Source organism: Gnatocerus cornutus, chromosome 3, assembly GCF_029298725.1.
Source record: "Gnatocerus cornutus isolate USDA-ARS CGAHR chromosome 3, icGnaCorn1.1, whole genome shotgun sequence".
NCBI classification, from domain to species: domain Eukaryota; kingdom Metazoa; phylum Arthropoda; class Insecta; order Coleoptera; family Tenebrionidae; genus Gnatocerus; species Gnatocerus cornutus.
Genome location: NC_142235.1, coordinates 20,263,122 through 20,290,277, shown reverse-complemented (window position 1 = coordinate 20,290,277; position 27,156 = coordinate 20,263,122). Strand labels below are relative to the sequence as shown.

The window sequence follows — 27,156 nt, the reverse complement described above, 5'->3', positions numbered from 1 at the left end:
AGAATGAGCCAAGAAAAACGATGGCGCAAACCGTTTCTCAAAATCTTTTTTAGTTTCTGAGATATCGAGCTTTAAAATTTTTCCAACTCAAAATCCAATATCCGAAACTTTGATCGCTCATAACTCAGTTATTTCTGGACCAATCTTAATTAATTTTGCCTTTTTGCATTTTGCGTAAAATTCTGCGTAAAATGAGCACAAATACTTTTATATTGCTTTATAAATAAGCGAGATATCGAGTGTGTCTGAATTACTGACCGAAAGGCAGCTGAAAAAAATAAAATTTTGATTTGGAACTAACGAAGCTAAAAAACGATTTCAAAAAGTCAAATAAGGATTATTTTCTGTAAGTTAAAATCCAGAACTAATAATAAATAAAACATTGGAAACTTGTCATCAGTTTGTCCACATTTTCACATTTTTAAACGACAAAATTCTCAAAAGTAATCCAGTTCACTAGTTGCGACCATCCTGTATATGCACAAGAATTTCCTGCACTGCGCACAATTTTTTCCTAATTATGACGCACCACTTTCTTTTATATTCAGATTTCCGCCAGTATATAAGCGAGCGAAGGCCATAAAAACATACTTCCGCAAAACTACTTAAGTCAGTCTGACACCTCGTAAAAATGTGTGTTTTTTCCTGTGTGTTTTAATTAAGACTCTAGGAACTGTTAACCTTCTGGTTTTTGGAGTGCTGCCCTCCTCATCCTTTTCCCACAGATATAAACAACTTCATTTCCGTTCTATTTTCTTGTTCCACGATGCAATCCGACGACCCCAACTACCTCTACGGTCGCTGGTTGTCTTCGCCGGCACCCGGAGAAGAAGTGGTCATCTCGGGGATGTCTGGACGTCTCCCCGAATCCGACAATGTGAGCGAGTTTAAAGATCACCTCTTCAACAAGGAGGAGATGGTGAGCGATGACAATCGCCGGTGGAAGCTGGACCATCCGGAAATCCCCCAAAGAACCTCCAAGATCAAGACGATTGATAAGTACGACGCCGGGTACTTCGGCGTGCACCATCGCCAGGCTGAAATGATGGACCCCATGATGAGGACCTTCATGGAAACTGTCATTGAAGCAATCATGGACGCTGGCATCAACCCCAAAGAGCTGGAGGGGACGAAGACAGGAGTCTTCGTGAGCACCTCTTGGTCGGACATGGAGAACGACACTCTGGTGAGCATCACCGAGCCCGAGAGATTTGCAGTCACAGGGTGAGTTTCCTGCAAGCGTTAACTTAACACCACATTGACCTCCACCTCCAGGTACTTGAGGTCTTTGATCGCGCACAGAATCAGCTACTGTTTGAAGCTCAAAGGCCCCGCGTGTATTATGGACACGGCTTGCAGCAGCTCCATGAACGCCTTCGACGCCGCTTTCAGAGCCATCCGAAGCGGACGATGCGACAACGTCCTCGTTGGGTGCACGAATCTTCTTCTTCATCCCGGCAACTCTCTCCAGTTCTTCAGGTACGTTAACTATGTTACCACACCCCCAGGTCCATCTAACTGGTTTTTTGCAGACTTGGAGTCTTGAGCATTGATGGGGTTTGTCGGGTTTTCGACCAAGACGCGCGAGGGTATGTGCGCGGGGAAACCATCGCCTGTGTTTTCCTCCAGAAGGCGAAGAACTCGAGGCGCATCTACGCCAAGGTGATCAACACCAAAGTCAACGGCGACGGTTTCAAGGAGCAGGGAATCACCTTCCCGTCCACCCAAGCCCAGAAGAATCTCATGACGGAGATTTACAATGAGAGTGGAGTGGCGCCTTCGGAGTTGAGCTTCCTGGAGGCCCATGGAACGGGGACTCAAGTCGGGGACCCCCAGGAAGTCGAAGCTATTGATTGCGCGTTGGCGCAAAGACGCCACCAGCAGCTTCTGGTGGGGTCGGTGAAGTCAAGCATCGGTCACACGGAACCGGCTTCTGGGGTTTGTTCCATCATCAAAGTCTTGATTAGCATGGAGAGCGGGTTTATTACCCCCAATATTAACCTGAGGAAGACCAAAGAAGGGATGAAGGGGTTTGAAGAAGGAAGGATGAAGGTGGTGACGGAGTTGACCGAACTGCAAGAAGCGGACGCTGTTATCGGCATCAACAACTTCGGGTTTGGAGGGAACAACGCTCATGCAGTGCTGCGAAGACACCCGAAGACCAAAGAAGAAGTGTTGGACGAGCTTCCTCGGTTAGTCTGCGTGAGTGGACGCACACCTCAAGCAGTCGACCACCTTCTGGATTCTCTGAAGTTTGACCCGGAGTACGTTGGACTCCTCCACCAGATCTTCAAACTCCCGATTCCGAGTCACCTCCACCGCGGGTACTCCATCGTCACCAAAAACGGTACTATGAAGAAGTCTTCGGTCTTTGCCCCAGGTCAAACCCCCTTTTATATCTTCTTCGGACAATTCGACAACAACTTCAGGGTGTTGGCGTCGCACCTCACCAAGTTCCCAGGGGTCCAAGACACCCTTCAGAGGTGAGTACCAAAGTCGTACCACCCAATACTAATCCAATCTTCTAGAATCAACACTTTATTGACCACGAAAGGCGTGAAGACCTTCGACGACATCTTGGAGAAGCACTCCGAAAGGTGTTACGAAGTGTTGGGGTCCGTCTGCACCCAACTCCTCATAGTCGAGGTGTTGAAACTTCTCCAGGTGACTCCCACGGCGGTGTATGCAGATTCGTACTCCAAGCTCGTGAGCGCGTACTTCTACGACTCCATCACCTTCGAGGAGACTCTTTCAGCGGGTGTTAAAGTGAGCGAGTTGGACTTCGAGTCCGACGTGCACTTCGAGAGCTCCTTCAACAAGTACGACTTTGACCGCGAGAGTCTCAGTAAGAGTACCATGGTGGTCAACGTCTCCGATGGTCGTCTCAGCGACAAAGACCTTCTGGTTGTCGATACCTCCACTGTTAAGTTCCTCGACGTCTTGGGAAGGTACCACCTCTCTTGATTACGACCCCAACTAACTCAACTTTGCAGGTTGTACGAAGAGGGGCACAACCCCCAACTCCACAAGCTGTACCCTCTAGTGGAGTACCCGGTGGGTCGTGGTACCCCCATGATCTCTCCTTTGGTCCAGTGGCACCACGCCAAAGAGTGGTACACTTACCACTTCAGCGAATTCACGGCTTCGGACTCCGAGCAAAGAGAATATAACATCTCTTATTTGTACGAAGAGCACAAGTTCATCTCTGGACACGTCATCGACGGGCGCAACCTTTTCCCAGCCACTGAGTACCTCCGCTTGGTGTGGGAGACCTTCGCGCAGAGTCGCCGCTTGTTGATCTCCGATCTTCCGGTGCTCTTCACCGACTGTCGGTTTATAAGAGCCGTGACAATGCCGAAGAGCGGTTTCGTGAAGCTCCTGGTGACGATACAGCGAGGAAGTGGCTACTTCGAAGTCCTGGAGAAGAACTCGCTGGTGGTGAGTGGGTACATCCACACCAACAGTGACAACGAGACGCAGCTTCCCACTGTTGACCTCCCCGAAGAGGTGCTCCAGCAGGACGAGATTTACAGAGAGTTGTACTTGAGAGGGTACAACTACAGGTACTTTAACACCACAAGGAGTGTCTAAGTCTTTTAGTGGTTTGTTCAAAGGCATCGAGAAGTGTTCGATTGATGGCTCCGTTGGGTTGGTGAAGTGGGAGGACAACTGGGCGGCGTTCATGGACAAGATGTTGCAGATGAAGATCCTCCAGGGAGACTCAAGGTTGCTCTTTGTTCCCGTGGGAATTAAGAAGTTGAGTATCAACCCAATGAAGCACTGCGAGGTCGCCGAAGAACTCATCCCCGTCTACGTGTACAAAGACGCCAACATTATCAAGTAAGTTCACCACGTCCTCATCAACCCTCTAGGTCTTTTTCCAGGTCTGGAGGGATTGAAATCAGCGGCCTCCAAGCCAAATCCATCTCCAAGAAGCGGCCGCGACTAGAACCGGTGCTTGAGAAATACGACTTCGTCCCCAACTCTTCTTCTTTACCTTTTGCAGACGCAATAAGAGTTAACACTCAGATTATTCTTGAGAACACTTTGGAGAACGTGTTCAAAGCAGTGGAGCTGGTGGACGAAATGACTTCCTCCTCATTTGTCTTACATTTTGTCTGTAAAGCTTTGGATGACCTTCCCGTGGTCACCCCAGATCTCACCATCTCCTCCAAGACAAAAATCGAAGAAGTTCCCGGTGTTAAAGTCGAAGACGTTACGCTAACCCCCGAGAGCAACTTTCTTCTGGTTGCTGGAAGCAATCTTCTTCAGCGGGCGAACTTCAAACAGATCCTCTTAGCTTTAAATGCGCAGGGGTTTGTACTCACACGCGAAAACGTCGCCTTCGACGCGCCACCACCTGGTGATCTGGAGGTCCTTACTGTTTACACCACCAGTGAAGAGAAAATTGTTCTCTTGAGACGGAAACAACCTCTAAAGAGTTCGAAATTCGTACCGGTTTCTTCGACGAGCTTCGAATGGTTACCCGAACTGAAGAAGTCCATCAAGAGCGACGAGAACATCGTGGTTTACTCCGGGGATTCCGAAGGAGTCCTCGGCCTGGTAAACTGCATAAGACGCGAACCCAACGGAAGCAAAGTCAAGTGTTTCTTCGGCGCCGCTCCACAACACCACCTGGAGCAACTCCGCAAGAATCTAGCAATCAACGTGTTCAAAAACGGCACCTGGGGGACTTACCGCCACTTGCTCCTCAAAGAGGAGCCGGACGTCGAGTGCCAGCACTGCTTCGCCAACGTCACCACCAGGGGCGACATCTCCAGCTTCAAGTGGCTGCAGGGCGATCTCTGCCCGGAGACGCCGCTCCCAGAAGGAAAACTCTTAGTTAAGACGTACTTCTCTGCGGTTAACTTTAAAGACATTATGGCGGCTTCCGGTCGTGTTAACGTGGAAGCCCTCACCAACTCGCGTCTTGATCACGAGTGCCCCATCGGCTTCGAGTTCTCCGGGTGCGATTTAACCGGTCGGCGCGTCACGGGGATGATCAGCAATAAAGCTCTTTCTTCGTATGTTGTGGCGGATACGAGCTTCGCCTGGGAGGTTCCAGAAGGGTGGAGTCTTGAGGATGCTGCAACAGTGCCGGTGGTGTACTCAACAGTCGCGTACTCTCTTCTTATGGTAAGATAAAGACATTACAAGCTCTTCTTGATGATTCTTGTAGGTTGGTAAGATGCGGCGTGGCGCTTCCATCCTCATCCACTCCGCGACTGGTGGTATTGGTCTAGCGGCCCTCAACGTCTGTCTTTACCACAACTGCGACATCTTCGTCACAGTGGGCACTCAGGAGAAGCGCGAGTACCTGAGAAGACACTTCCCCCAGGTCCTGGAGAGTCATGTGGGAAATTCCAGAGACACCTCCTTCGAGGAGATGATCCGAACGGAGACCAACGGACGGGGTGTTGACTTCGTGCTGAACTCTTTAGCGGACGATAAGTTGAAGGCGTCGGTACGGTGTCTAGCCCGTGGAGGACACCTCCTGGAGATTGGTAAATTCGACCTCGCCAACGACACCTCTCTTGAGCTTCTTTGTATGGAGAGAGGCGCCAGCTACCACGGAGTTATGCTCGACAGAATCATCTTCAACTCCGAAGAGAAGAAGGCGCAGCTGCACCAAATCATCTGCGATGGGATTAAGAGAGGTTACGTCAAGCCGTTACCACGAGTGGTCTTCCAGAGAGAAGAAGTTGAGGCTTCGTATCGATACATGATGACGGGGAAACACATAGGGAAGGTGCTGGTGAAGGTGAGAGACGACGACACGAAGAAGTTCCTCGCGAAGCGGAGGTTCAACTGTGACGTTCGGTACTCCTATGTTATTGTGGGGGGACTTGGAGGAGTCGGTCTGGAAGTCGCGGACTGGTTGGTGATGCGAGGCGCAAGAAAACTTGTCTTGGTGTCGCGGTCAGGAGTCCACAGCGGCTACCAGAAGCAAAGAATCGCCCTCTGGGAGTCGTACGGCGCCCTAGTAAAAGTCACCACCAAAGACGTGACGACCAGAAAGGGATGCTTCGAGCTCCTGGAGGACGCAACCAAGCTAGGACCTGTGGACGCCATCTTCAACCTAGCGGTTGTTCTCAAAGACACGCTGCTGGAAGACCAGACCGAAGACTCCTTCTTGGAGGTCCTAGCACCCAAAGCTCGCGCCACTCAGTTCCTGGACGCCGCCTCCAGAGAGTTGTGTCCGCACCTCCGACACTTCGTCGTCTTCTCCTCAGTGTCTTGCGGGCGTGGTAACCCAGGTCAAACGAACTACGGCATGGCGAACTCCATCATGGAGCGAGTCTGTGAAAAGCGCCACGCTGAAAACCTCCCAGCTGTTGCCATCCAATGGGGCGCCATCGGAGACGTGGGGTTGGTGGCCAAAATGCAGAAAGAAAACAAAGAACTGGTGATTGGCGGTACTCTCCAACAGAAAATCTCAAGTTGTGTTGAATCCCTGGACCGCTTCCTCACCCAAGACCACCCCATCGTCTCCAGCATGGTGGTGGCGGAGAAGCACAGTCGCAGCTACGGCCTCACCAGTGCGGTGGACGCCGTCGCCTTCGTCCTCGGCATTAAAGATCTAAAAACCGTCAGCCAACACTCCACGCTCGCGGAATTAGGAATGGACTCAATGATGGGCACCGAAGTCATCCAACTCCTGGAGAAAGACTTCGACATCTTCGTCACGGCAAAAGACGTGCGAAGTTTAACTTTCGCCAAGCTAACAGAGATCGAAACTGAGAAGCGCACCGAAGAGAAAGAGAGTAAGACGCAGCGTGGTACCGACTTCCTCATCCAGTGCATCCCGGACAGCGAAACCAGTCATTTGAAGACGCTGGAGCTCCGCCGAGGAAGCTTCCAGAAGACGGTTTTGTTGTTCCCGGGGATTGAAGGGGTGTTTAAGCCGTTCGAAACGTTGTACAATTCATTAGGGGGGAATGTGGTTGGGGTGCAGTATAATTACAACGAGCCTGAAGACACCATCGAGGAGGTGGCGAAGAGACTTCTTGACCACCTCGTAGACAGTTTATCGAAAGAAGTACCGTTTATCATCGCCGCGTACTCTTTTGGTACCATCGTGGCCCTCGAGGTTGTTTCTGCGTTGGAATCCAAAGGCTACACCGGAGAGCTCGTCCTCATTGAAGGCTCCCCCAGCTACATAACTTCGTCCGCGAAAGACTACCTTCCCCAGGAGCAAGAAGAGGACTTCCAGACAGCTCTCATGGTGAAAATTCTCTCAGTGTTGGTACCCCTCGAGGTCCTTCATCAAGCCAAGGTAAGGAAGTTTTGGTAGTACTGTTGGTGACGTTTTCTTGCAGGAGAAGTTCGCGGCGTGTAAGAGTTTAGAAGAGAAGATTGACCTCGCCCAGAGTTTGGTTCCTCCAGAAGTGATCAACCGGCAGAAACTGGAGAAACAAGCAGCGGTAACTTTGTACAAGAGATTCAAAGCGGTTATTGGGTACCGCTTCCAAGGGCCGAAGATCAGAAGCTCGGTGCACTTGCTTAAGGCGAAGTTCCCCATGATTAAGGAAGAGGAGGATTACCAACTCTCCAAGGTGTGTGAAAAGGAAGTTCGCGTGATGGAGGTTGGAGGAGATCACGCGACGGTACTCGACCAACCAGAACTGGCAAATTATCTTAACACTCTGTTAACTTCTTAGAAGAAATAAATTCTTTTCTTAACTTTTAAGAGTATTTATTTACAAGGACCAGTGCGCATTATTCTCTTCTTGATCAGTTCCTCTGGTGCGCTCTTCAAGTCGTATGCCCATCCTACCCTAGCCATAAGGTCAATAAACCCAGTGGTCAGATTACCGTTGTAAGAATCCAACTCCGCCGCCTTATAGTCCCATGGGAATGCGTGGTGGTAGTTGTGCCAACCCTCTCCACTCGTTAATATGGACACCCATCGATTCTCCGAGGGTTTGATGTGTCTAAAACAACCCCATTAGTCATGGTACTGTTTGGTACCATCATACAAATCGTAAGGTTTCATCCCCCACATATGGGCGGCACTGTTAACCAACCAAGTGAAATGAAGAGATATCAAGTACCGCAACACACCAACGGTTGCGAAAGACATGTAAAAACTCTCACTCCAATAGTACCATGGTACGACCACCGGTACCACAAAGCAAGAAATTGGTGCAAGAATTATGTAGTACCTACAAATATAACTAGAATCGTGATGGTACTTTTGATGGTACTTTACTTTTTCTGGAAGAGTACCACAGGATCATCGTCTAAATCGCTCATATCGACGGTTTTGCCTTTGGCGATGACATCTGGGTGCTTCCGTACCATCAACCACCCCATGTGGGAGAAGAAGAACCCACGACTGGCATTATGGGGGTCTGCGTTGGTATCAGTGAACTTATGATGCACCCGATGGTCTCTCGACCACTCATATATACTATTTTGCAAGGCGATGGTCTGCAAAGCACAAAGAATGATCCTCAATGGTAACTTAGCCTTGTACGATTTGTGCGCCCATAATCGATGGACTCCTGCGGTTATTCCCTGTCCGGTGGCGTACGCCAAGACGATTGCTAGAAGATATGGGTAGAGTACCATTGGAATCCCATCGGGTACTTACCCATGAGGGTCGTTTGCCATTTGACTTGGAAGGTGAGCATGTAGGACAACCCTTGAAGGGCTATATAGTGGTACAACGACAATATGATGACGTTGGGCCACACGATTTTTAGTTCGTTGGTACTGCCCATGGTACTGTACTTAAAATGTTTTTAGAACTAATAAAATGTTTGTGAAGCCTTGTAAAGTTAAGTAGTGATAAGAGTAAAATAACTCTTTAGAAATACTATAATTGAGCGATTATTTTGTTTAATGCGCAAAAAATTGTCGTGCGACATGAAAAAGCTATTTCGTGTAATAAATCGTCTTTACAAATAAATTTTCATAAACCATTCAATTGTTAAATTTAAGAACATATAATTATCTAAAATGTTTTGTATATTGATAAAGTAAATACAAATAAAGTAAATAAAATTGGGGCAAAAATTGACGAAGGATTAGATAAAAAAATAAGAAGAATGACATAAAGAAGAAATGGAGATAACTTCAATAGAAATGGGACAAAAGTTCAATTAGAAAAAACAAATCTTCTAGTAAAACAGTGAAATAAAAAAAGAAATAAATATTAAAATATATTTTTTTAAAACCAATCAATTTAAAAATGAAGAAAAAGTCTTTTATTGACAATAAAAATAAGTCTACAGCCCTGTGCGTTCGATTCTCTTCTTAATTATATTCTTTGATGCTGTTTTCAAGTCATACGCCCATCCTATACCAGCCATAAAGTCAATAAACCCAGTGGTAACATTCTCACTGTACGAATCCAACTCGGCTGCCTTATAGTCCCATGGGAACGCATGATGGTAGTTGTGCCATCCTTCCCCGCACGCCACCACTGAAACCCATGGATTTTCCGTCGGTTTGATGTTTCTAAAACAACCCCATTACTAATGGTACTGTTTGGTACCACCGTACTTATCGTAAGGTTTCATCCCCCACATGTGAGCGGCACTGTTAACCAACCACGTAAAATGAAGAGTCACCACATAGCGGAGAACCCCAACTGTGGCAAAAGACGTGTAAAAGTCCTCGTTCCAGCAGTACCATGGTAGTACCACCGGTACAACGAAGCAAGAAATCGGTGCTAGAATCGAGTAGTACTTTTTCTGGAAGAGTACCACAGGGTCTGCATCTAAATCGCTCATGTCGATGGTTTTGCCTTTGGTGATGACATCTGGGTGCTTCCGTACCATCAACCAACCCATGTGGGAGAAAAAGAAGCCACGACTGGCATTATGTGGGTCCGCGTTGGTGTCGGTGAATTTGTGATGGACGCGGTGGTCTCGCGACCATTCGTAGATACTGTTCTGGAAGGCCATGGTCTGGATGGTACAAAGAAGGATCCTCAATGGTAACTTTGCTTTGTACGACTTGTGGGACCATAAGCGGTGAACTCCCGCTGTTATACTCAGTTCAGTTATGTAGCCCACGAAGAATGCTGGAAAGTATGGTAAAGTACCATTGGAATTACATGGGGTACTTACCCAGGAGTACTGTTTGCCATTTGACTTGGAACGTGATGATGTGGTACAAACCATGGAGGGATATGTAATGGTACAGGGATAATGTGAGTACGTTTGCCCACACGATCTTAAGTGCGTTGGTACCACCCATTCTACTGGGACTTGTAGTGCTTTCAAGCTCATTTATAGGTACTCAGTGATAACAAAAAAAATTTTTGTAAATACTATCTATAATGAAGCGGTTTGGACAATTGGTACTATTTATGGGTATTTTTTGACATCAAAGAGTACTTAACATAAGTACACTTACGCTATAGTTAATGTTGGGACTGACACACAATTCCTTGGTACTGTTAAAATCTGTTTTTTACTGTTTACGATAAGATAAAAATGAGCGTAAAATGAGCCCCAATACGTCAAGATTGATTTTACATTGAAAAAATGAAAATTTTGAATTCAAACTATCTAAAATCGATTTCTAAGATAAAAAATTACGAGAAAAACGATTCCGAAACGGGTTGTTTAATATTTGCTATAATTTCAGAGATATCGAGCAAAATCGTTTTCGAACCTCCAAAATTTTGGCGCTCTGGCAACAACCCAAAATTTAAAACGCCTCTAATTCAGTTATTTGTTGACGTACGAGAAAAACGATGGCGCAAACCGCATCTCAATATCTCTAATAGTTTCCGAAATATTTAACTTTGAATATTGGGAAAAATGAGAAAAAATGAAAATCAACTATCCGAAACTTTGATCGGCCATAACTCGGTTATTTGCAGTCGTATCTGAATTTAAATCCCAAATTTGAAATCTGCGTAAAATTCTGCGTACACTGGTGTATAATAACTCGAGTTTACTGTAAAAAATAAGCGACATATCGGTATGAGAAATTTGGCCATAGTTTTAGTCATAAATTTTTGCGAAAATTTGCAACTTTCGACTATTGGAAAATCTAAAAACTATTTCTTATGTAAAAAATCGCGAGAAAAACGATGCCGCAAACCGCATTCCAATATCTCAAATAGTTTTCGAGATATCGAGCATGAATTGTTTGGAACCTTCAAAAATTTGGCCATCTGGCGACAACCCAAAATTTCAAACGGACATAACTCGGTTATTTATTGACAAATTTTAAAAAATTATCATATTTTTGGATTCAGCGTGAAATTCTGCGTAAAATGAGACCCAAATTTGTTGAGTTTGCTTAACAAATAAACGAGGTATCGGCCAAAAACTGTTTTGAAAACATCATTTTAGGGTGATATTCAATCAATGTTTTCAAAATAAAAATGACGTTTAATAGCATTGAATTATATATGAGTCGAAAGAGGAGCTTAAAATCTATCTACTGGCCAAATTTGAGATCTATAGGACAAATAGTTTGCGAGTTATGCCAAAAATTCAAAAAAATGAAAAATTTTCATCGTTTGAGTCGCAATTTTTTTTCGCGAAAAATCGACTATCGAATTTTGGGCTTTTAAGCACTTTTTCTAACGTAAAATGAGCCGAGAAAAACGATGGCGCAAACCGCATCTCAATATCTCTAATAGTTTCCGAGATATTTAACTTCTAATATTGGGAAAAATGAGAAAAAATGAAAATCAACTATCCGAAACTATGATCGGCCATAACTCGGTTATTTGCAGTCGTATCTGAATTTAAATCCCAGATTTGAAATCTGCGTAAAATTCTGCGTACACTGGTGTATAATAACTCAAGTTTACTCTAAAAAATAAGCGAGATATCGGTATGAGAAGTTTGGCCATAGTTTTAGTCATGAATTTTTGCGAAAATTTGCAACTTTCGACTATTAGAAAATCTAAAAACTATTTCTTATGTAAAAAATCGCGAGAAAATCGATGCCGCAAACCGCATTCCAATATCTCAAATAGTTTTCGAGATATCGAGCATGAATTGTTTGGAACCTTCAAAAATTTGGCCATCTGGCGACAACCCAAAATTTCAAACGGCCATAACTCGGTTATTTATTGACAAAATTTAAAAAATTATCATATTTTTGGATTCAGCGCGAAATTCTGCGTTAAATAAGTCTATCAAGTCCAAATTTCCTTAACCTATAAACGAGGTATCGACCGAATTACATTTTCAGAGGGTGATTTTTGGATCGTATTCAAGACACTGTTTCGGGGCGAAAATTTGCGTTTAGTATTATTAAATTATATATCAATCGAAAGAGGAGCTTGAGATCTATGGACTGGACAAATCTCAGATCGATCGAGCAAGTAGTTTACGAGGGGCGATCAAAAAACGACAAATTGAAAATTTTTCATCGATTGTACGCAAAATTTTTTTGTCCAAAAAGTCGACCATGGAATTTTCGCATTTAGAAAGCGAAGTAAAATGAGCCGAGAAAAACAATGTTGACCGCTCATGACTCACTTATTTGTAGTCCGATCTCAACTAATCATACAGTTTTGGATTCTGCGTCAAATTCTGCGTAAAATGAGCACAATTACTTTAAGATTGCACCTTAAATAAGAGAGATATCAAGCGAATTAGATATAGAGACCTGATTTTTTTCGACCACTTTAGTCACACCTCCAAATTTCATTGTTTTTCCTTTAATATTAATAACAGCTTAATCCCAAAAGCCAGCGACTTTATGCACTGAACTTGAACTTGTCACCCCAAAACGACTCTCAAGAATTTCTAACGTCGCCTTCGGATAATCCGGCTCAAAGGACCAAAATCCTCCACGCCAACGCTCTCAATTAACTTCACGAAAAATCGATGCGTAATCTCCTTCATTGCTTAATTTCCCAGGTAACACAACCTGTCGCCTGTTTATTTAAGATAAGATAACGGTGATAACTCTGATATTCTTTTAGTTATTTAGTGAGCACAGCGTCGTTTCTACTTATTTTAGTGTAGTTCAAGTTTTATTAAAACCAATGAGTGTCAAGTAAGTTTCCATACAACGCCAAAGAGTTAAAAACGGTGGACAGTTATCAATTATCATTATCAGTTCCGCTAGTCTATAATTACAGCGCGTTCGCTTTGTTGGCACGAATGAGTTAATCTTGATGACACACACACCGTTTATCGCATGTAAACAGTATTTTTAGAACCACATAATTCTTTCTTATCCGGCTCCAAGGACCATTTTTCTTTAGCACGGGTCTCAAATTTCTGATCCGGCTCTAAGGACCATTATATACCACCCCCTTTCGTTTTTTCCAGAATGTTACCACTTCTCTTGTTCTTTTTCTTCGTCTCCGCCTTCGCTGATCCCCCTCCACTTTGCAACAAGTGCTCTTTTGACAAAGTCGAGACAAAGTACCGCCTGAAGTGCTCCCAGGACGTCCAGAGTTACATCTTCAACCCTTCGAGTTTTCTGGATGCAAACAACAACACGTATCCGTATGAGTCCCTGTTTATCCAGAACACTCCCATTTTGTTCCTGAATCAGAAGTTTCCTCCAAGTAATATTACTTATTTGAAACTGGAGAACACTTCGATGGTCAACATTTCGGACGCCGTCTTCAGCAACTTGCAGGATATGGTGACTTTGAGTCTGAGCTATAATAATATTGAGATCATCCATCAGAACGCGTTTGATGTAAGTTGGCAGCACTGGTAACTAAAAGTGACGGGGGATTTCCAGGGGTTGTACACTGATAATGAGTGGCGACCGCTCAAATCGCTCAAAAATTTGTACCTGGACCATAACAGGCTGCACAGTTTGGACGGGGACATTTTTGCACACACGCCAACTGTGGAGGTGCTAAGTCTTTCGCATAATCCCTTCAAGACCATTGACCAGCAGACGGAAATCGCCATCACCAGCTTGGCCTACCTGAAGGTAACTCAACCCCCTCATTACCATCACTATTATTATTATTATTATTATAGAAACTGGAGATGCAGTACTGCCAGTTGAGTACTCTTCCAGACAACTTCCTCCACACCCCAAAATTCCTCCAGTTCTTGGATTTGAGCGGAAACGAGTTCACCGGGGTGCCGAAGACGCTCGGGGACACCCATAATTTGACCATTTTGTACTTCAATGGGAACCCCGTCGTCAATCTCACGCGAGACAAGTAAGTGCCGCCATCTAGTTTTGCGAGTTTGAATTTTCCCGCCCTCTTATAAAGTATATCTGGTGAGAGATTGGGAGATTTTGACAGTTGACATATAGGTTGACAGCAATGCTACAAAATGCAGTGAAATCACTAAATGCCTACACGAACTGGGTTGGAAGTGAGTGGGTTTATTTAGTTATTTTAAGTTTCGCGCGCTTGGTACCCTTTTTTTCACTCAGATTTAGTGACTTTTCTGTCATTCAATCTCTTCATGTACAAACTATACATAATTTGGTAACACTGAAAAAACAAATAGGATTCTGTTCTAAGAATGTACTGTAAAATCGTCATTCAATAACTAAGTTTTTGATTCAAATTAAGTTTGCTTGTTTGAGTAAAATGTCAAACTTAGAAAATAAGTTTGATTTAATAATAATTTTTTTAAGCTTGATTAATGTCAAACTTGAATTCAGCTTGAGAATAGCGGTCAGCTTAAATAATTAATAAGTTCTAAGTTCTAAGTTATGTAAATGTCAAACTTAACACTATGAATATGTAGACACAAGTTTGGATTACGGGATATTTTATAAAGTGCCTGCACGATTTGTTTTGTTTTTAAGTTTGCAAAATGTCAAACTTAATTTCTGAAAATGTAAAACTTAAAAAATATTTATTAAAATATAATTGTTTTTAAATTGTTTATTACATGAACTTTACACTAAGTTCTGGCAATAATTAAGTTCTAAGTTGTTCAATATGTCAAACTTAAAAATGTGTATAAAAATGTAAAATAACATCAAAACTAAGTAGAAGTAGACATTAACAAAAATGTCAAACTTAAGTTCGACTTCTCTAAATTACTAATTTCTACGTTGAATAAATGTCAAACGTAAACTGCAATTGGAATGTTACCCAGAAAAACACAATTTGTTGGCTAAAACATAGCAATTAATTAACAGATTAAATTTAAAGTTATGTAAATGTCAAACTTAGTATTATGCGAACTTAAAAAAACTCCCACTTCAGCATTTCCTCGAATTATGTTTTTAAGTTTGCACAAATATGAATTATGGTAACAGAAAGTGATAATTTTGCGTTTAAAACAATTGAAATAAAACAACAAATTTTAAGTTCGAAGTTATGTAAATGTAAACCTAAGAAATACGGATATTAAAACAATTTAAAATTTAGTATACACAGTTATGAAAAGTACCAATGTACATGATTAGTTTAGTTTCAAGTTTCTAAGTTTTTAATATGTCATATTAAGTTGTGAAAATGTCAAACTCAAGAAAGTTGATATTGAAACATGGCATATTTTTACAGTTCTAAGTTGTTTGCAAACTTATTTTTTTATATAAAAAATTAAGTAAAATTAAAACTAAGTAAATGTCAAATTTAACAATGTGCAATTAAGTAATTAGGTTTTGGGTAAATTTATGGTTCAAAGTAAGAATGTCAAACTTTATCATGAGAAAATGACTATTTTTCCATTAAAACAAATGAAATTGAAAAAGTGATTAAGTTTTAAGTTTTGCCAATGTCAAACTTAGAACTGAGCATACGTAAAAATGGTTTCAAATTAGACTTAATACTCAACAAATGAAAGATTTTATTTTAACTTTAATAAGATAGTGACCATTTGGTCGAATTAAGTTTCTAAGCTTAATAAACGTCAACTTAAATTAATTAAACTAAAATAGGAAAAACCGACAGTTTAACGGCAGAAATAATTGAAATTAAACAAGGGAATAGAGTTGCATCTTTTTTATTAGTGAAACTTAAACGTCTTTAAAAACTAAGTTTCAAAAATTATTTAAGTTCTAAGTTGTTTGCAAATTTAGTTTTTTAATAAAAGTTTAAAGTAAAACAAAAAATGAGTAAATGTCAAAAAATAAAACAATCCGAATTAAATATAAAGTTAAGTTCTAAGTTGTGTAAATGTCAAACTTCAACACTTGAATTTTGTGTCGAATTAAGCTTTAAAATGTACAAGAATGTTAAACGCGTGTTGACTGAAAAATAAAACAATAAAAAACAATGGAAAGACAAAATTAAGTTTTGCAAATGTCAAACATTCTATTTCGGTTGATATCACGCTTATTTGTGGAGCAAACTTAACGTTGTTTGTACTCATCTTACGCAGAATTTTATGCAGAATCCAAAACTGTGCATATTTTTTTCATACGTCATTAAATAACTGAATTAAAATCGATTTGACAGTTGACATATAGGTTGACAGCAAATTATGCTACAAAATACACTGAAACCACTAAATTCCTACGCGAATTGGGTATACAAGTGGGTTTATTTAGTTATTTTAAATTTCGCGCGCTTCGTACACTTTTTATCGCATAGATTTAGTGACTTTTCTGTCATTCAATCTCTCACTGAACGAACTATACGTGATTTGGTAACAATGAAAAAACAAATACCCCAAATAACGTGCTGTTTTAGTGGTTTTCCCCGCATGCCCTCGCTGAAGGCCCTCCACTTCAGCACCATGCCCAAGCTGGCCAACATAAGCAAAGGCGCGTTTGCCAACTTAACGAACCTAGAGGAACTGTACTGTTTTGACAACCCCGAGCTGTCAAACATCGACACTTTCGCACTCGCGAGTAAACAAGATGGCGCCGAGTACAACACGTGGCCTCCAATCAAAAAAGTACGTTTTACACTGGCGAAATTTCCTTTAAATTCTCTTTTTAGCTCTACATGCAAAACAACAGATTGGCGTACCTCGACATGGAGCTCATCGTCCATTGGCAGGACCTTACAGAGCTCGATCTTACCGGCAACCCGTGGACTTGCGAGTGTGAGAACCAGTGGATGGTGGAGGAGTTTATGTCGATGTATGTGAAGTTGGACCCACAAAGGGCGAAGGCGATGAGGTGTGGGGCGCCCATCGAAATGGTACAATACACTTTGTACGACATTTATAAGCAGGAGAAGACCATGAGGTGCTTGGACGCCTATGGGCATCGGCCGGAACGCGATGGGACTCTGTTGGTTGGGATTTTGGCGGGGGTTCTCATTACCATTCCTCTGGTTCTTTTTATTATCTACGCTTATCAGAGGAACTGGTTCGGGTTGTTTGACAGCTCGGCCGCGAGCTTCTCCAGACAGTTCTACAAGAGAACTGTGTCTGAAGATGGATATTTCTAGATCGAGACGTCTCGAGAATATAAGTGTTTTAATATTGTGTTTTTAGGTTAGATTGTATTGTTTATATTTTGTGTTTAAAAAAATGACGGTGAAATTGATCCGGCTCAATGGACCATTGTTTGAGTAAAATGTCAAACTTAGAAATTAGGTTTGATACTATAATACAAATTTTTATGCTTGATAAATGTCAAACTTCAGTTCAGTTTAAAAATAACGGCCAACTTAAATAATTAATAAGTTCTAAGTTCTAAGACATAAAAATGTCAAACTTAAAAATATGAACATTTGGACACAAGTTTGTATAATTGGATATTTTATTAAGTGCTAGAACGATGTACTTTGTTTTTAAGTTTTAATATTTGCAAAATGTCAAACTTTTTTTAGGTTAGATTGTATTGTTTATATCTTGTGTTTAAAAAATTGACGGTGAAATTGATCCGGCTCAATGGACCATTGTTTGAGTAAAATGTCAAACTTAGAAATTAGGTTTGATACTATAATAAAAATTTCTAAGCTTGATAAATGTCAAACTGTAGTTCTGCTTAAGAATAGCGGCTAATTTAAATAATTAATAAGTTCTAAGTTCTAAAACATAAAAACGTCAAATTTAAAAATATGAGTATTTAGACACAAGTTTGTATTATTGGATATTTTATAAAGTACCAGCACAATGTCAAACTTAATTTTTGAAAATGTAAAACTTAGAAAAGTTTGTATTCAAATATGTATTAAAATATACTTTTTTTAAATTGTTTATTACGTGAATCTTACACTAAGTTCCGGCAATAATTAAGTTCTAAATGGTTCAAATGTCAAACTGAAAAATGTGTATAAAAATGTCAAATAATATCAAAACTAAGTATAAGTAAACATTAACAAAATATCAAACTTAGTCTGACTTCAAATTTAGTAATTTTTAAGTTGTATAGATGTCAAACTTAAAGTGCAGTTGGAATGTCACCTAAAAAGAGACAATTTGTTGGCTAAAACAATTGCAATTGCTATTAATTAACAGATTAAATTTAAAATTATGTAAATGTCAAACTTATTAATATGCGTACTTAAAAAAAATAATTTGGCACTTTAGTATTTCCTCAAATTATGTTTTTAAGTTTAGATAAATAAGAAGTAAAGTAACAAAAAGTGGTAATTTTGCGTCTAAAACAATTGAAATGAAACAACAAATTAAGTTCTAAGTTGTGTAAATGTCAACTTAGATATACGGATATTAAAAAAATTTAAAATTTAGTATGCACAGTCATGAAAAGTGCCAACGTATGTAATTTGTTTAGTTTTAACTTTCTAAGTTTGCAAAATGTCATATTTAAGTTTTGAAAATGACAAACTTCGAAAAGTTGATATTGAAACCTAAAGTAAAGCGCAGCACTTTCTTTAAAATTTATTAATAAAAATTAATCGTTTTTAAAACTAAGTTTCAAAAATTATTTAAGTTCTCAGTTGTTTGCAAACTTAGTTTTTTTATAAACATTTAAAGCAAAATAAAAAATGAGTAAATGTTACAAAATAAAACACACCGAATTAAATAAAAAGTTAAATTCTAAGTTGTCTAAAATGTCTAAATGTCAACACTTAAATTTTGTGTCAAATTAAGCTACAAAGTGTACAAGAATGTCAAACGCGTGTTGACTCAAAAATAAAATGATAAAAATTAATTGAAAATTTAAAACATCTGGAGTTAAAGACGAACTTAAGTTCTAAGTTTTGCAAATGTCAAACATGCTATATCAGTCGATATCTCGCTTATTTGTGGAGCAAACTTATCGTTGTTGGTACTCATTTTACGAAGAATTTCACGCAGAATCCAAAACTGTGCTTATTTTTTCAGTACGTCAACAAACAACTGAATTAGAAGCGGTTGAAAAAATTTTGTAGGTCTGAAGTGTAAACTTAGCAATGCGCAGAAAATATAAATCTCCAGAGCTGATATAGAAATAGTTTAATTAAATTATCACCTACTTGCCGTCCCGAAAGCCCCCCCGTTTCCTCCAGGAAAAATGCAATATCCCATCTCAAAGGTACAAACAAGAGCCACACGCAGCTTCCATTATTAAATCTCTTCATTTCTTTCATTTATCAGATCGTCCCAACAAAACAGCATCCCTTAATAATAGCCCGCTTTCACAACAAACCCGTCATCCCTTTATTAACATTGAAAGGGTGCGAACGGGGGCGAAATAATCAAGTCTCAACTAACCTTTTTATTAACAAGTGTAATATGTACACGACACACATCTACAGAGTGTTTGTTAAAACTAAATACAGTGAAACCTCCGCCATGCGTACCCTGTGACCCTAACAATATATACAGTGCAACTTAGGCTCCTTTGTAAGAAAACGTGAGATTTTTCGTGTCACCGACGATATCAATGTCGCTTTCGCAGTCGCTGAGGTCGGAATTTGTCAAGGATTTTGCCGACGCCGCCATTTGCATTTCTTGCGTCCTTGAAAAGTCGACTTCTGTTGGGGAAAAATGGACGAGGTTATTGATTGTCATTACGTATTCTGAGCGTACGCTTAACTTGTTTCACGGAGTGTACACCATCTTAAACATCAATTAAGGCAAGTTCACAGCCTAATGAACTAAATTACGACATAAGATGGCGGGTGAGATCTTAGATCGTGCCCACTTAAGAAACAAAATTATATAATAAAGTTTCCGAAGGAATGGAGAGGGTGCCGCAAAACCGGAAGATGCTAAGGAAGTTTTACGCAAATAGGGGAGACGGGGGTAAAGTTTCAAAGGTTAATAGTTTTCTATGTAGGAATTTATATTTGTACAAAGTTGCGAACATAGTTTAAGGGGCGCGACGAGACATTATTTCGACTAAATTTATTCTAAACCTGAAAAACAAATAAATGAACTACATTGAAATACTTAAATTTAAGTATTTTTACGTCAACTTTAGTCTCAATTAAATTTATTTAAAATAATAAAATAAAAATTGCCAGATTTGGTTTTATTTCAATTTACCTTTATTTCAAAAGTAGGAACCTAAAATTTAGCTTGTTTTCTTTATTTATTTTATCCAATTTCCTATATTTGATTGAAGTTTGAATTAAATTTATTGCAAACTATTATCTTAGAATTTCGTCAATCAATGCCTTGCGTCTACATTTAAAGATAACGATCGGTTTTACGTGTTAAATAAATTTAATTCAAATTTAATTTGATGTTTCTAATGTTCTAAGACTTGCTTCTTTTATTCTATTTGAAATTATAAATATGACATTTAGTTTGAGCTAAATTTATTCAAAAGTGCGTTTGAAATTTAGTCATTCAATAAAATTAAAAAAATACTTGAATAAAGAAACATTAAGTTAAGTTTAAGTTAAATTTGTTTAAAGCAAATGTAAAAAATCGCAGAATTTTCTGGCTCAGTGCAAAAAATTTAATTACCTATTTAAATTGCTTTATTAATGATATATAATAATATGTAATAGTTTTATTCAGAAATTAAAGTGCCAAGTTTATTCAAGACAAAATTGTTTAAATTAATTTCTATTAGGTAACGTTGCATTTTGTATTATAAATACTTAAATTTATTATTATTTTATTTAAAAAGTAGAAAAATTCTATTTAGATTAAAATAAATTTAATTAAAAATGCGCTTGTTTTTCTTTTAACTTAATTTTTAAGCATAAAATTCCGAAACCAAGTCTAGTTTGAGTTAAATTTATTTCAAATAAACCTCCGAAATGGTTTAGTTTGTTTCTTTATTGACCACATTTTTAAGGTTTAAATCTTTATTTACTACTTTTTTCATTTAATTTAAAATAGAAAGTATAGTTGAATTTATTCAATTTAATCTCATAAATCGTGGAATTCGCCGGCTCAATATCTTAAAGTTTATCTACAATAAATTATTTTCTCAAAGAATAAGAACTGAAATCCAATTTATTTCAATCAAAATTAGTTTGAAATAAATTTATTCAAAAATGTGCGCTGTCATTGATTTAAAACTTATTATTATACAGGGTGATTAATTAAAAACGGCAGGTGTTGTAGAATTTTTATTTATTAACCGATTTCAAAAATATTAAAAACAAATTAAATGGTTTTTAATTTACTATAAACTGATGATTTTAAAATTTTTGTAAATGTCTTAGTATCTTTTGGGCGATACTCAACTTTCTTATTTTAAATTGGAACCCATTTTTTTTCACAATTTGGAAGATATTTAATTTGTTTTTAAAATTTTTGAAATCGGTACATAAATAAAAATTCTACAACGCCTGCCGTTTTTAAAAAATTACCCTGTATTAACTTTTTTACTTTTAATTTAATTTTCAAGCAAAAGCATCAAGTCTAGTTTGAGTTAAACTTATTTCAAATAAACCTCTGAAAATATTTGGTTTGTCTTTTTGTTAACCACATTTTTTTTAATTCAAATTCTTATTTCCTATTTTTTTAATTTTATTTTATTTGTTTAAAATTAAAAAGTGTTTAGTTAAATTTATTTGAATTTAATCTGATTTCAGCGTGGAATTCCGTCGGGTGAATATCTTAAAGTTTATCTAATACGACAATAAAATATTTTCTCAAAAAATATAAACGAAAATACATTTTATTTCAATTAGAATTACTATGAAATTAATTTATTTCAAAAAAGTGCTTTGTCATTAATTTAAAACTAACTCAACCAAATACGTTTACTTTTAACTTAATTTTCAAGCGGATAATTGTGGAAGTAAACCGATTTTGAGTTAAATTTATTTTAATTAGACCTCCGAAATTGTTGAGTTTGTCTCTTTATTTTCATTTACTACTTTTTTTATTACATTTTATTCAATTAAATTGAAAATTAGAAAGTATAATAGTATAATGTGAGTATTCAAATTTAATCTCGTAAATCGTGGAATTCGCCGGCTGCAATATAAATTTAAATGCATTTTATTCCAATCAAAACTAATTTAAATTAAATTTATTTAAAACTGTTAGAAAGTGTCGTTTTATTTAAAAGCAGAATCGTGAAATTTGGTATGAATTACATTTATTTAAAATAAATAGTAAAAGTTACTACTTTTAAATCATTTTTTAACTGTGAAAAAAAGAAAGAAAAACTTGTATCGTTAGTTGTGTTGGCGCTAAAGGGCCGAAATTTAGGGAAGTTACTACTTTTAATTCCTTTATTAACTGTGCCAAATTATAAAATTCTGGAGCAAAAGACACACATTTTAGAAAATTTTATTTTTAAGGCGAACCAAAAAGTTTTAAAATTCTATAAAAAAAAATTGTATTTTTGGTTGTGTTGATGCTACGGCGATGAAATTTAGCGAAGTTACTACTTTTAACTCATTTATTAACTGTGCCAAATTATAAAATTCTGGAGTAAAAGGCGCAGATTTTAGAAATTAATTCACCTGTGTCAATTGTTCTACAATACAAAAAAAAAAAAAATCGGCTTCAAAAATTAACGAAGATACGGAATTGTATTCGTTATAAAAGCGACACTCTGTATATTTGTATTTATTTACTAGTGCATTTAAATTAAAGTTCAGATGAATAAAATTTGTCTAAAAAATGGCGAATTTCTCAAGTTTCTTTAAAATTGTATTTAATTTTAACTAATCCTGAGTTTAACGTAAGTTTAAAACTGTGAAATACTCTTATATTTCCACTGAGGACGCCAAAATCGCATTGTATCGTCGAAAATAGACTCAAATCTCAAGTTGAATTAAATTTTTTAAAAATAAAATTGGTGGATGCGCCGGGTCGCTTTTTAGTTTCCTTCAAAATTAGCCGTTTCCAGACGTTTAGTTTGACCGAAATTTGTCTTAAACTCCACGAAGTACTTTCGTTGCTGTTAATTTCCCATTTACCGCCCCCTCCCGTCTTAATTTTTCCCTAATTGGCATGAAGCAATTCATCCTTTCAATCCCCCGACAATATAATACCGTTTTAATGATGTCCCACAGGAGCCAACAACGTCCGTCACATTAATCGGCTTGTAACATTCGCATTTTCCGATAATACATTGAAATATGAGCCCCGGCCGCCGCCGTCTCGCCGCCCCCACTTCACTTTGTAACCGCCCACACGAAAAAATCCATAAGCGCCGAAACAAGTTTAAAAAGGTTCAATTTAAACTCGTTTCAAACTAGAGTCGGTGTCCTTTCAACGAACGAATTACTAAATTAAAAGCATAATTTGATATTTACACTCTTTTCAAAGCCCGGGACTGTACAGACGACGCCATCTTAATGCAAATTACTTTGCTAACTTGATTAATTAGCGTTTAAGATGGTGGGTCGGTCACTTCGCAAAAATCCGGCTCAAAGGACCACGATTCCTATTAATAAATTTACCTGGACGCTGGGATTTGTCCGTCGCGACGCCGCCGTTACCTGACGACGCTTTTTCTTCTTGGAGTTTCCGCATCTGTTTCTTGTGCTTCATCCGCCGGTTTTGGAACCACGTCTTCACCTGAGTCTCGCTGAGGCTGAGGGCGCTGGCCAACTCCACGCGCTCGGGGGTGGAAAGGTACCGCTGGGCTGAGAAGCGCTTCTCCAGACCTAAGACACTGTTAGAAAGGGGGTGTTGGGGGCGGCGGCTTACCGGTCAGTTGGGGGTCGCTGAAGACAGTGCGGGCTTTCCTCCGGCGACAGTGTTTCAAGGCATTTAGGGAGATTTCGCTGGCGGAGGTGCCGAACAAGGCGTGGTGGAACGGCAGACCTGGAGGAAGAGACAGTTATGGGGGCTCCAGAGGTTACCGGTTACCTTGCGCCAGGAAGTACGGATCCGTGACTGTCTTGTACGGGGTGTTTAAGTAGGCCCCCAGCGCCCCCATGACTTGGATGTAGCCGTTTTCGGGGGCTTGGAACCCCACGCAGTTGTTTTGCACCTGGGGGAAGTAGCCGTAAGTTTTCTCCAGGCGTTTTTCCGCCGCCTTCGGCGGCGGAAAAACTTTATCCTCCTTCACTCTGAACTCTTCTTCTTGATCCTCCTCCGCCTTCTGCCGGTACAAAATATCCTCGATGAGAAACGACGTCCGATTTTGTTGGTGCTGCGACTCGAACTCCTTCCCTTTGAAATTATTCATCTCGCGGCACTTTTTTTCACACACGAAATCAAATCTCGCGCTCCATTCGGGGCCGCAAACAATCGCAATCTGTGCCGATCAACGCTGGCCTCGATCAAAACAGTTCCGCCTTCGCACCAGCGCCGCTTTCAACCCTTAATGCCCGGAAATCAGTTTTGAGTTCAAACCACCCTTATAGCTACACCGAGGATAATACGATGTGATGAGATTGATTGGAGCTAATTGTGTTCGGCTCTAAGTTAATTACCGGGGGCTGCTATTGTAAGAGGGGGGATTCCACCCTTCGTTTGCTTGTTTTGAGGGAATTTGCAGAGAGAAATCCGGCTCCACGGACCAATTTTTTTTTCTACAAAATCCGGCTCTACGGACCAATTTTTTTTTATTCTCTATTAAGTAAGACCAAAGAGTTTTTTGGTCCACCTGTACTCGCCGCATCTCCTGGAAATTTCCGCCCCTCGCCTTCTCCCCTATCACCCCCATTAAGGTGCGTTAAACCTGAGATTACGTCGCCATGACAACATCAAATAGGGGCGTTGCGGCTGCGGCCAATCGCGCGCTTTCACAGCCAGCTGCGTGACGTCAGTGTCCAATGGAGATTCATCTGTATTACAGCACTGATCCGGCATATTCAGGACGAAATTGGGCATTTAGCAGACAATATGCGGTGTATTATGGGAAGGTAGTTTTGAGCGGCGGCGGGGCGAAATGCACTAAATGATGTTTGTTTAGTTGTAAAAATAGTGAGGTGGCTGGGTGGCATGGCCAGCTTTGTTGTCGGAATAACGACTCGATTACCAAATGGGGTATACAATGTGATGGTTGGAAAGGTTAATCGTTTGGCGGCCACCGCATGATATCGTGTTAAATGTCAGCAAATGTCAGCTTGTTCACTCTTTATGGCTTGTTGTTACGACCTCTAATTTTACCAACTGGAAGGAAATAATTAGAGTGGACCAGTGGAGGTTTGAGGGGGTGGAGGACACCTTTGCGCTATTTTTGGTCACTAGATGCTTTTTTTGTACTCAGGGGCGGGTTAAGGGCGCAGGAAAAAATGTTTCTGTTTTTTAATTTTTGGGAAATGTTTCTCTTACATTTTTGACTGTTGAAACTGAAATTTTAATAATTTCGAAAATTTGCGCTTTTTGCTCCTGAATTCTAGAATTTGGTACAGTTAATGAAGGAGTTAAAAGTAGTAGTTTCTTTAAATTTCATCTCAGTAGCGCCAACACAACCAAAAATACATTTTTTTTTTCTTAATTTTTAAATTTTTTGGTTTGTTCTTAAAATAAAAATTTCTAAAATCCACGTCTTTTGCCCTAGAATTTTGTAATTTAATACAGTTGAGAAATGAGGTAAAAGTAGTAACTTCCTTAAATTTCATCTCTTTAATGCTCACACAACTAAAGATACAATTTTTTTTATAGAATTTTGAAACTTTTTGGTTTGTCCTAAGAACAATAATTTATAAAACCTGTGTCTTTTGCTCCAAAATTCTATAAATTGGCATAGTTAATAAATGAGGTATAAGTAGTAACTTCCCTAAATTTCAGCTTTATAGCGCAAATTGAACCAAAGATGCGATTTTTTTCTAGAATTTTGAAATTTTTTGGTTTGTACTAAAAATATATTTTTTTTAAATCTGCGTTTATTGCTCCAGAATTCTATAATTTAGCACAGTTAATAAACGAGGTAAAATTCGTAACTTCCCAAAATTTAAGCTTTATAGCGCGAATACAACCAAAGATAAGATTTTTTTTATAGAATTTTGAAATTTTTTAGTTTGTCCTAAAAATATATTTTTTTTAAATCTGCGTTTTTTGCTCCAGAATTCTATAATTTAGCACAGTTAATAAACGAGGTAAAATTTGTAACTTCCCTAAATTTAAGCTTTATAGCGCGAATACAACCAAAGATAAGATTTTTTTTATAGAATTTTGAAATTTTTTAGTTTGTCCTAAAAATCAAAATTTCTAAAATCCACGTCTTTTGCCCTAGAATTTTGTAATTTAATACAGTTAATAAGTGAGTTAAAAGTAGTAACTTTCTTAAATTTCATCTCATTAACGCTCACACAACCAAAGATACAATTTTTTTATAGAATTTTGAAACTTTTTGGTTTGTCCTAAGAACAATAATTTATAAAACCTGTGTCTTTTGCTCCAAAATTGTATAAATTGATATAGTTAATAAATGAGGTATAAGTAGTAAATTCCCTAAATTTCAGCTTTATAGCGCGATTCAACCCAAGAAACGATTTTTTTATAGAATTTTGAAATTTTTTGGTTTGTCCTAAAAATATATATTTTTTTAAATCTGCGTTTTTTGCTCCAGAATTCTATAATTTAGCACAATTAATAAACGAGGTAAAATTCGTTACTTCCCTAAATTTAAGCTTTATAGCGCGAATACAACTAAAGATAAGATTTTTTTTTATAGAATTTTGAAATTTTTTAGTTTGTCCTAAAAATCAAAATTTCTAAAATCTGCGTTCTTTGCTCTAGAATTTTAAAATTAGGCACAGTTAATAAATGAGTTAAAAGTAGTAACTTCCTTAAATTTCATCTCTTTAACGCTAACACAACCAAAGATACAATTTTTATTATACAGGGTCCGGCAACACTTGTGTCCACCCCCAAAATCGTCTTTAATTTTAAAGATAAAATTTTGAAAATTTGCATACGCTCACAGTTGACAAAGCTCTAGAAGCTGACGTAAAAATTTGTTTTTTATCACTGATAGTTTTGGCGTCGCGACGCCTTAAAAATGTAATTGTTAGGTAATTGTGAGGGTTTGTGATATCAACCCCTAATTTAATTTTTTTTCAAT

The 27,156-nt window shown here is 38.8% G+C and overlaps 3 protein-coding genes and 2 pseudogenes across 3 annotated transcripts; 2 read left to right on the top strand and 3 right to left on the bottom strand.

Moving 5' to 3' along the window:
* Nucleotides 1-766: 766 nt before the first annotated feature.
* On the top strand, nucleotides 767-7,661 carry LOC148177934 (fatty acid synthase-like). Its single transcript, XM_088033428.1, has 9 exons — nucleotides 767-1,224; nucleotides 1,276-1,479; nucleotides 1,533-2,483; nucleotides 2,529-2,948; nucleotides 2,994-3,563; nucleotides 3,601-3,840; nucleotides 3,885-5,136; nucleotides 5,180-7,276; nucleotides 7,320-7,661. Exons 1-9 carry the CDS (start codon nucleotides 767-769, stop codon nucleotides 7,659-7,661), a joined length of 6,534 nt encoding a protein of 2,177 aa, XP_087889554.1.
* A 16-nt stretch (nucleotides 7,662-7,677) lies between these two features.
* Nucleotides 7,678-8,749, bottom strand: LOC148177933 (acyl-CoA Delta-9 desaturase-like; annotated as a pseudogene).
* A 463-nt stretch (nucleotides 8,750-9,212) lies between these two features.
* On the bottom strand, nucleotides 9,213-10,234 carry LOC148177932 (acyl-CoA Delta-9 desaturase pseudogene; annotated as a pseudogene).
* A 2,656-nt stretch (nucleotides 10,235-12,890) lies between these two features.
* LOC148177931 (uncharacterized) lies at nucleotides 12,891-18,174 on the top strand. The gene is made up of 6 exons (XM_088032648.1): nucleotides 12,891-12,984; nucleotides 13,263-13,641; nucleotides 13,687-13,884; nucleotides 13,935-14,122; nucleotides 16,562-16,769; nucleotides 16,814-18,174. The coding sequence occupies exons 1-6, from the start codon at nucleotides 12,974-12,976 to the stop codon at nucleotides 17,267-17,269; spliced, it is 1,440 nt and encodes a 479-aa protein (XP_087888774.1). The 5' UTR covers nucleotides 12,891-12,973; the 3' UTR covers nucleotides 17,270-18,174.
* Nucleotides 18,175-19,495: 1,321 nt separating this feature from the next.
* bsh (brain-specific homeobox) lies at nucleotides 19,496-24,420 on the bottom strand. The gene is made up of 4 exons (XM_088032651.1): nucleotides 24,009-24,420; nucleotides 23,847-23,963; nucleotides 23,597-23,803; nucleotides 19,496-19,747 (listed from the first exon to the last, which is right to left on the bottom strand). Exons 1-4 carry the CDS (start codon nucleotides 24,328-24,330, stop codon nucleotides 19,605-19,607), a joined length of 789 nt encoding a protein of 262 aa, XP_087888777.1. The 5' UTR covers nucleotides 24,331-24,420; the 3' UTR covers nucleotides 19,496-19,604.
* Between the last annotated feature and the right edge of the window lie 2,736 nt (nucleotides 24,421-27,156).

What these genes read in the sequence shown, in the direction of transcription:
- LOC148177934 (XM_088033428.1), top strand. Translation starts at nt 767, where the DNA reads ATGCAATCCGACGACCCCAACTACCTCTACGGTCGCTGGTTGTCTTCG. An exon ending in GAGAGATTTGCAGTCACAGG is followed by an intron (nt 1,225 to 1,275) that starts GTGAGTTTCCTG and finishes CTCCACCTCCAG; the next exon opens with GTACTTGAGGTCTTTGATCG. An exon ending in TCGCGTACTCTCTTCTTATG is followed by an intron (nt 5,137 to 5,179) that starts GTAAGATAAAGA and finishes TGATTCTTGTAG; the next exon opens with GTTGGTAAGATGCGGCGTGG.
- LOC148177931 (XM_088032648.1), top strand. An exon ending in TCCATCAGAACGCGTTTGAT is followed by an intron (nt 13,642 to 13,686) that starts GTAAGTTGGCAG and finishes GGGGATTTCCAG; the next exon opens with GGGTTGTACACTGATAATGA. An exon ending in CCAGCTTGGCCTACCTGAAG is followed by an intron (nt 13,885 to 13,934) that starts GTAACTCAACCC and finishes TTATTATTATAG; the next exon opens with AAACTGGAGATGCAGTACTG.
- bsh (XM_088032651.1), bottom strand. Translation starts at nt 24,330, where the DNA reads ATGAATAATTTCAAAGGGAAGGAGTTCGAGTCGCAGCACCAACAAAAT. An exon ending in CAGCGACCCCCAACTGACCG is followed by an intron (nt 23,804 to 23,846) that starts GTAAGCCGCCGC and finishes ACAGTGTCTTAG; the next exon opens with GTCTGGAGAAGCGCTTCTCA. An exon ending in GGACAAATCCCAGCGTCCAG is followed by an intron (nt 19,748 to 23,596) that starts GTAAATTTATTA and finishes TTTCCCCAACAG; the next exon opens with AAGTCGACTTTTCAAGGACG.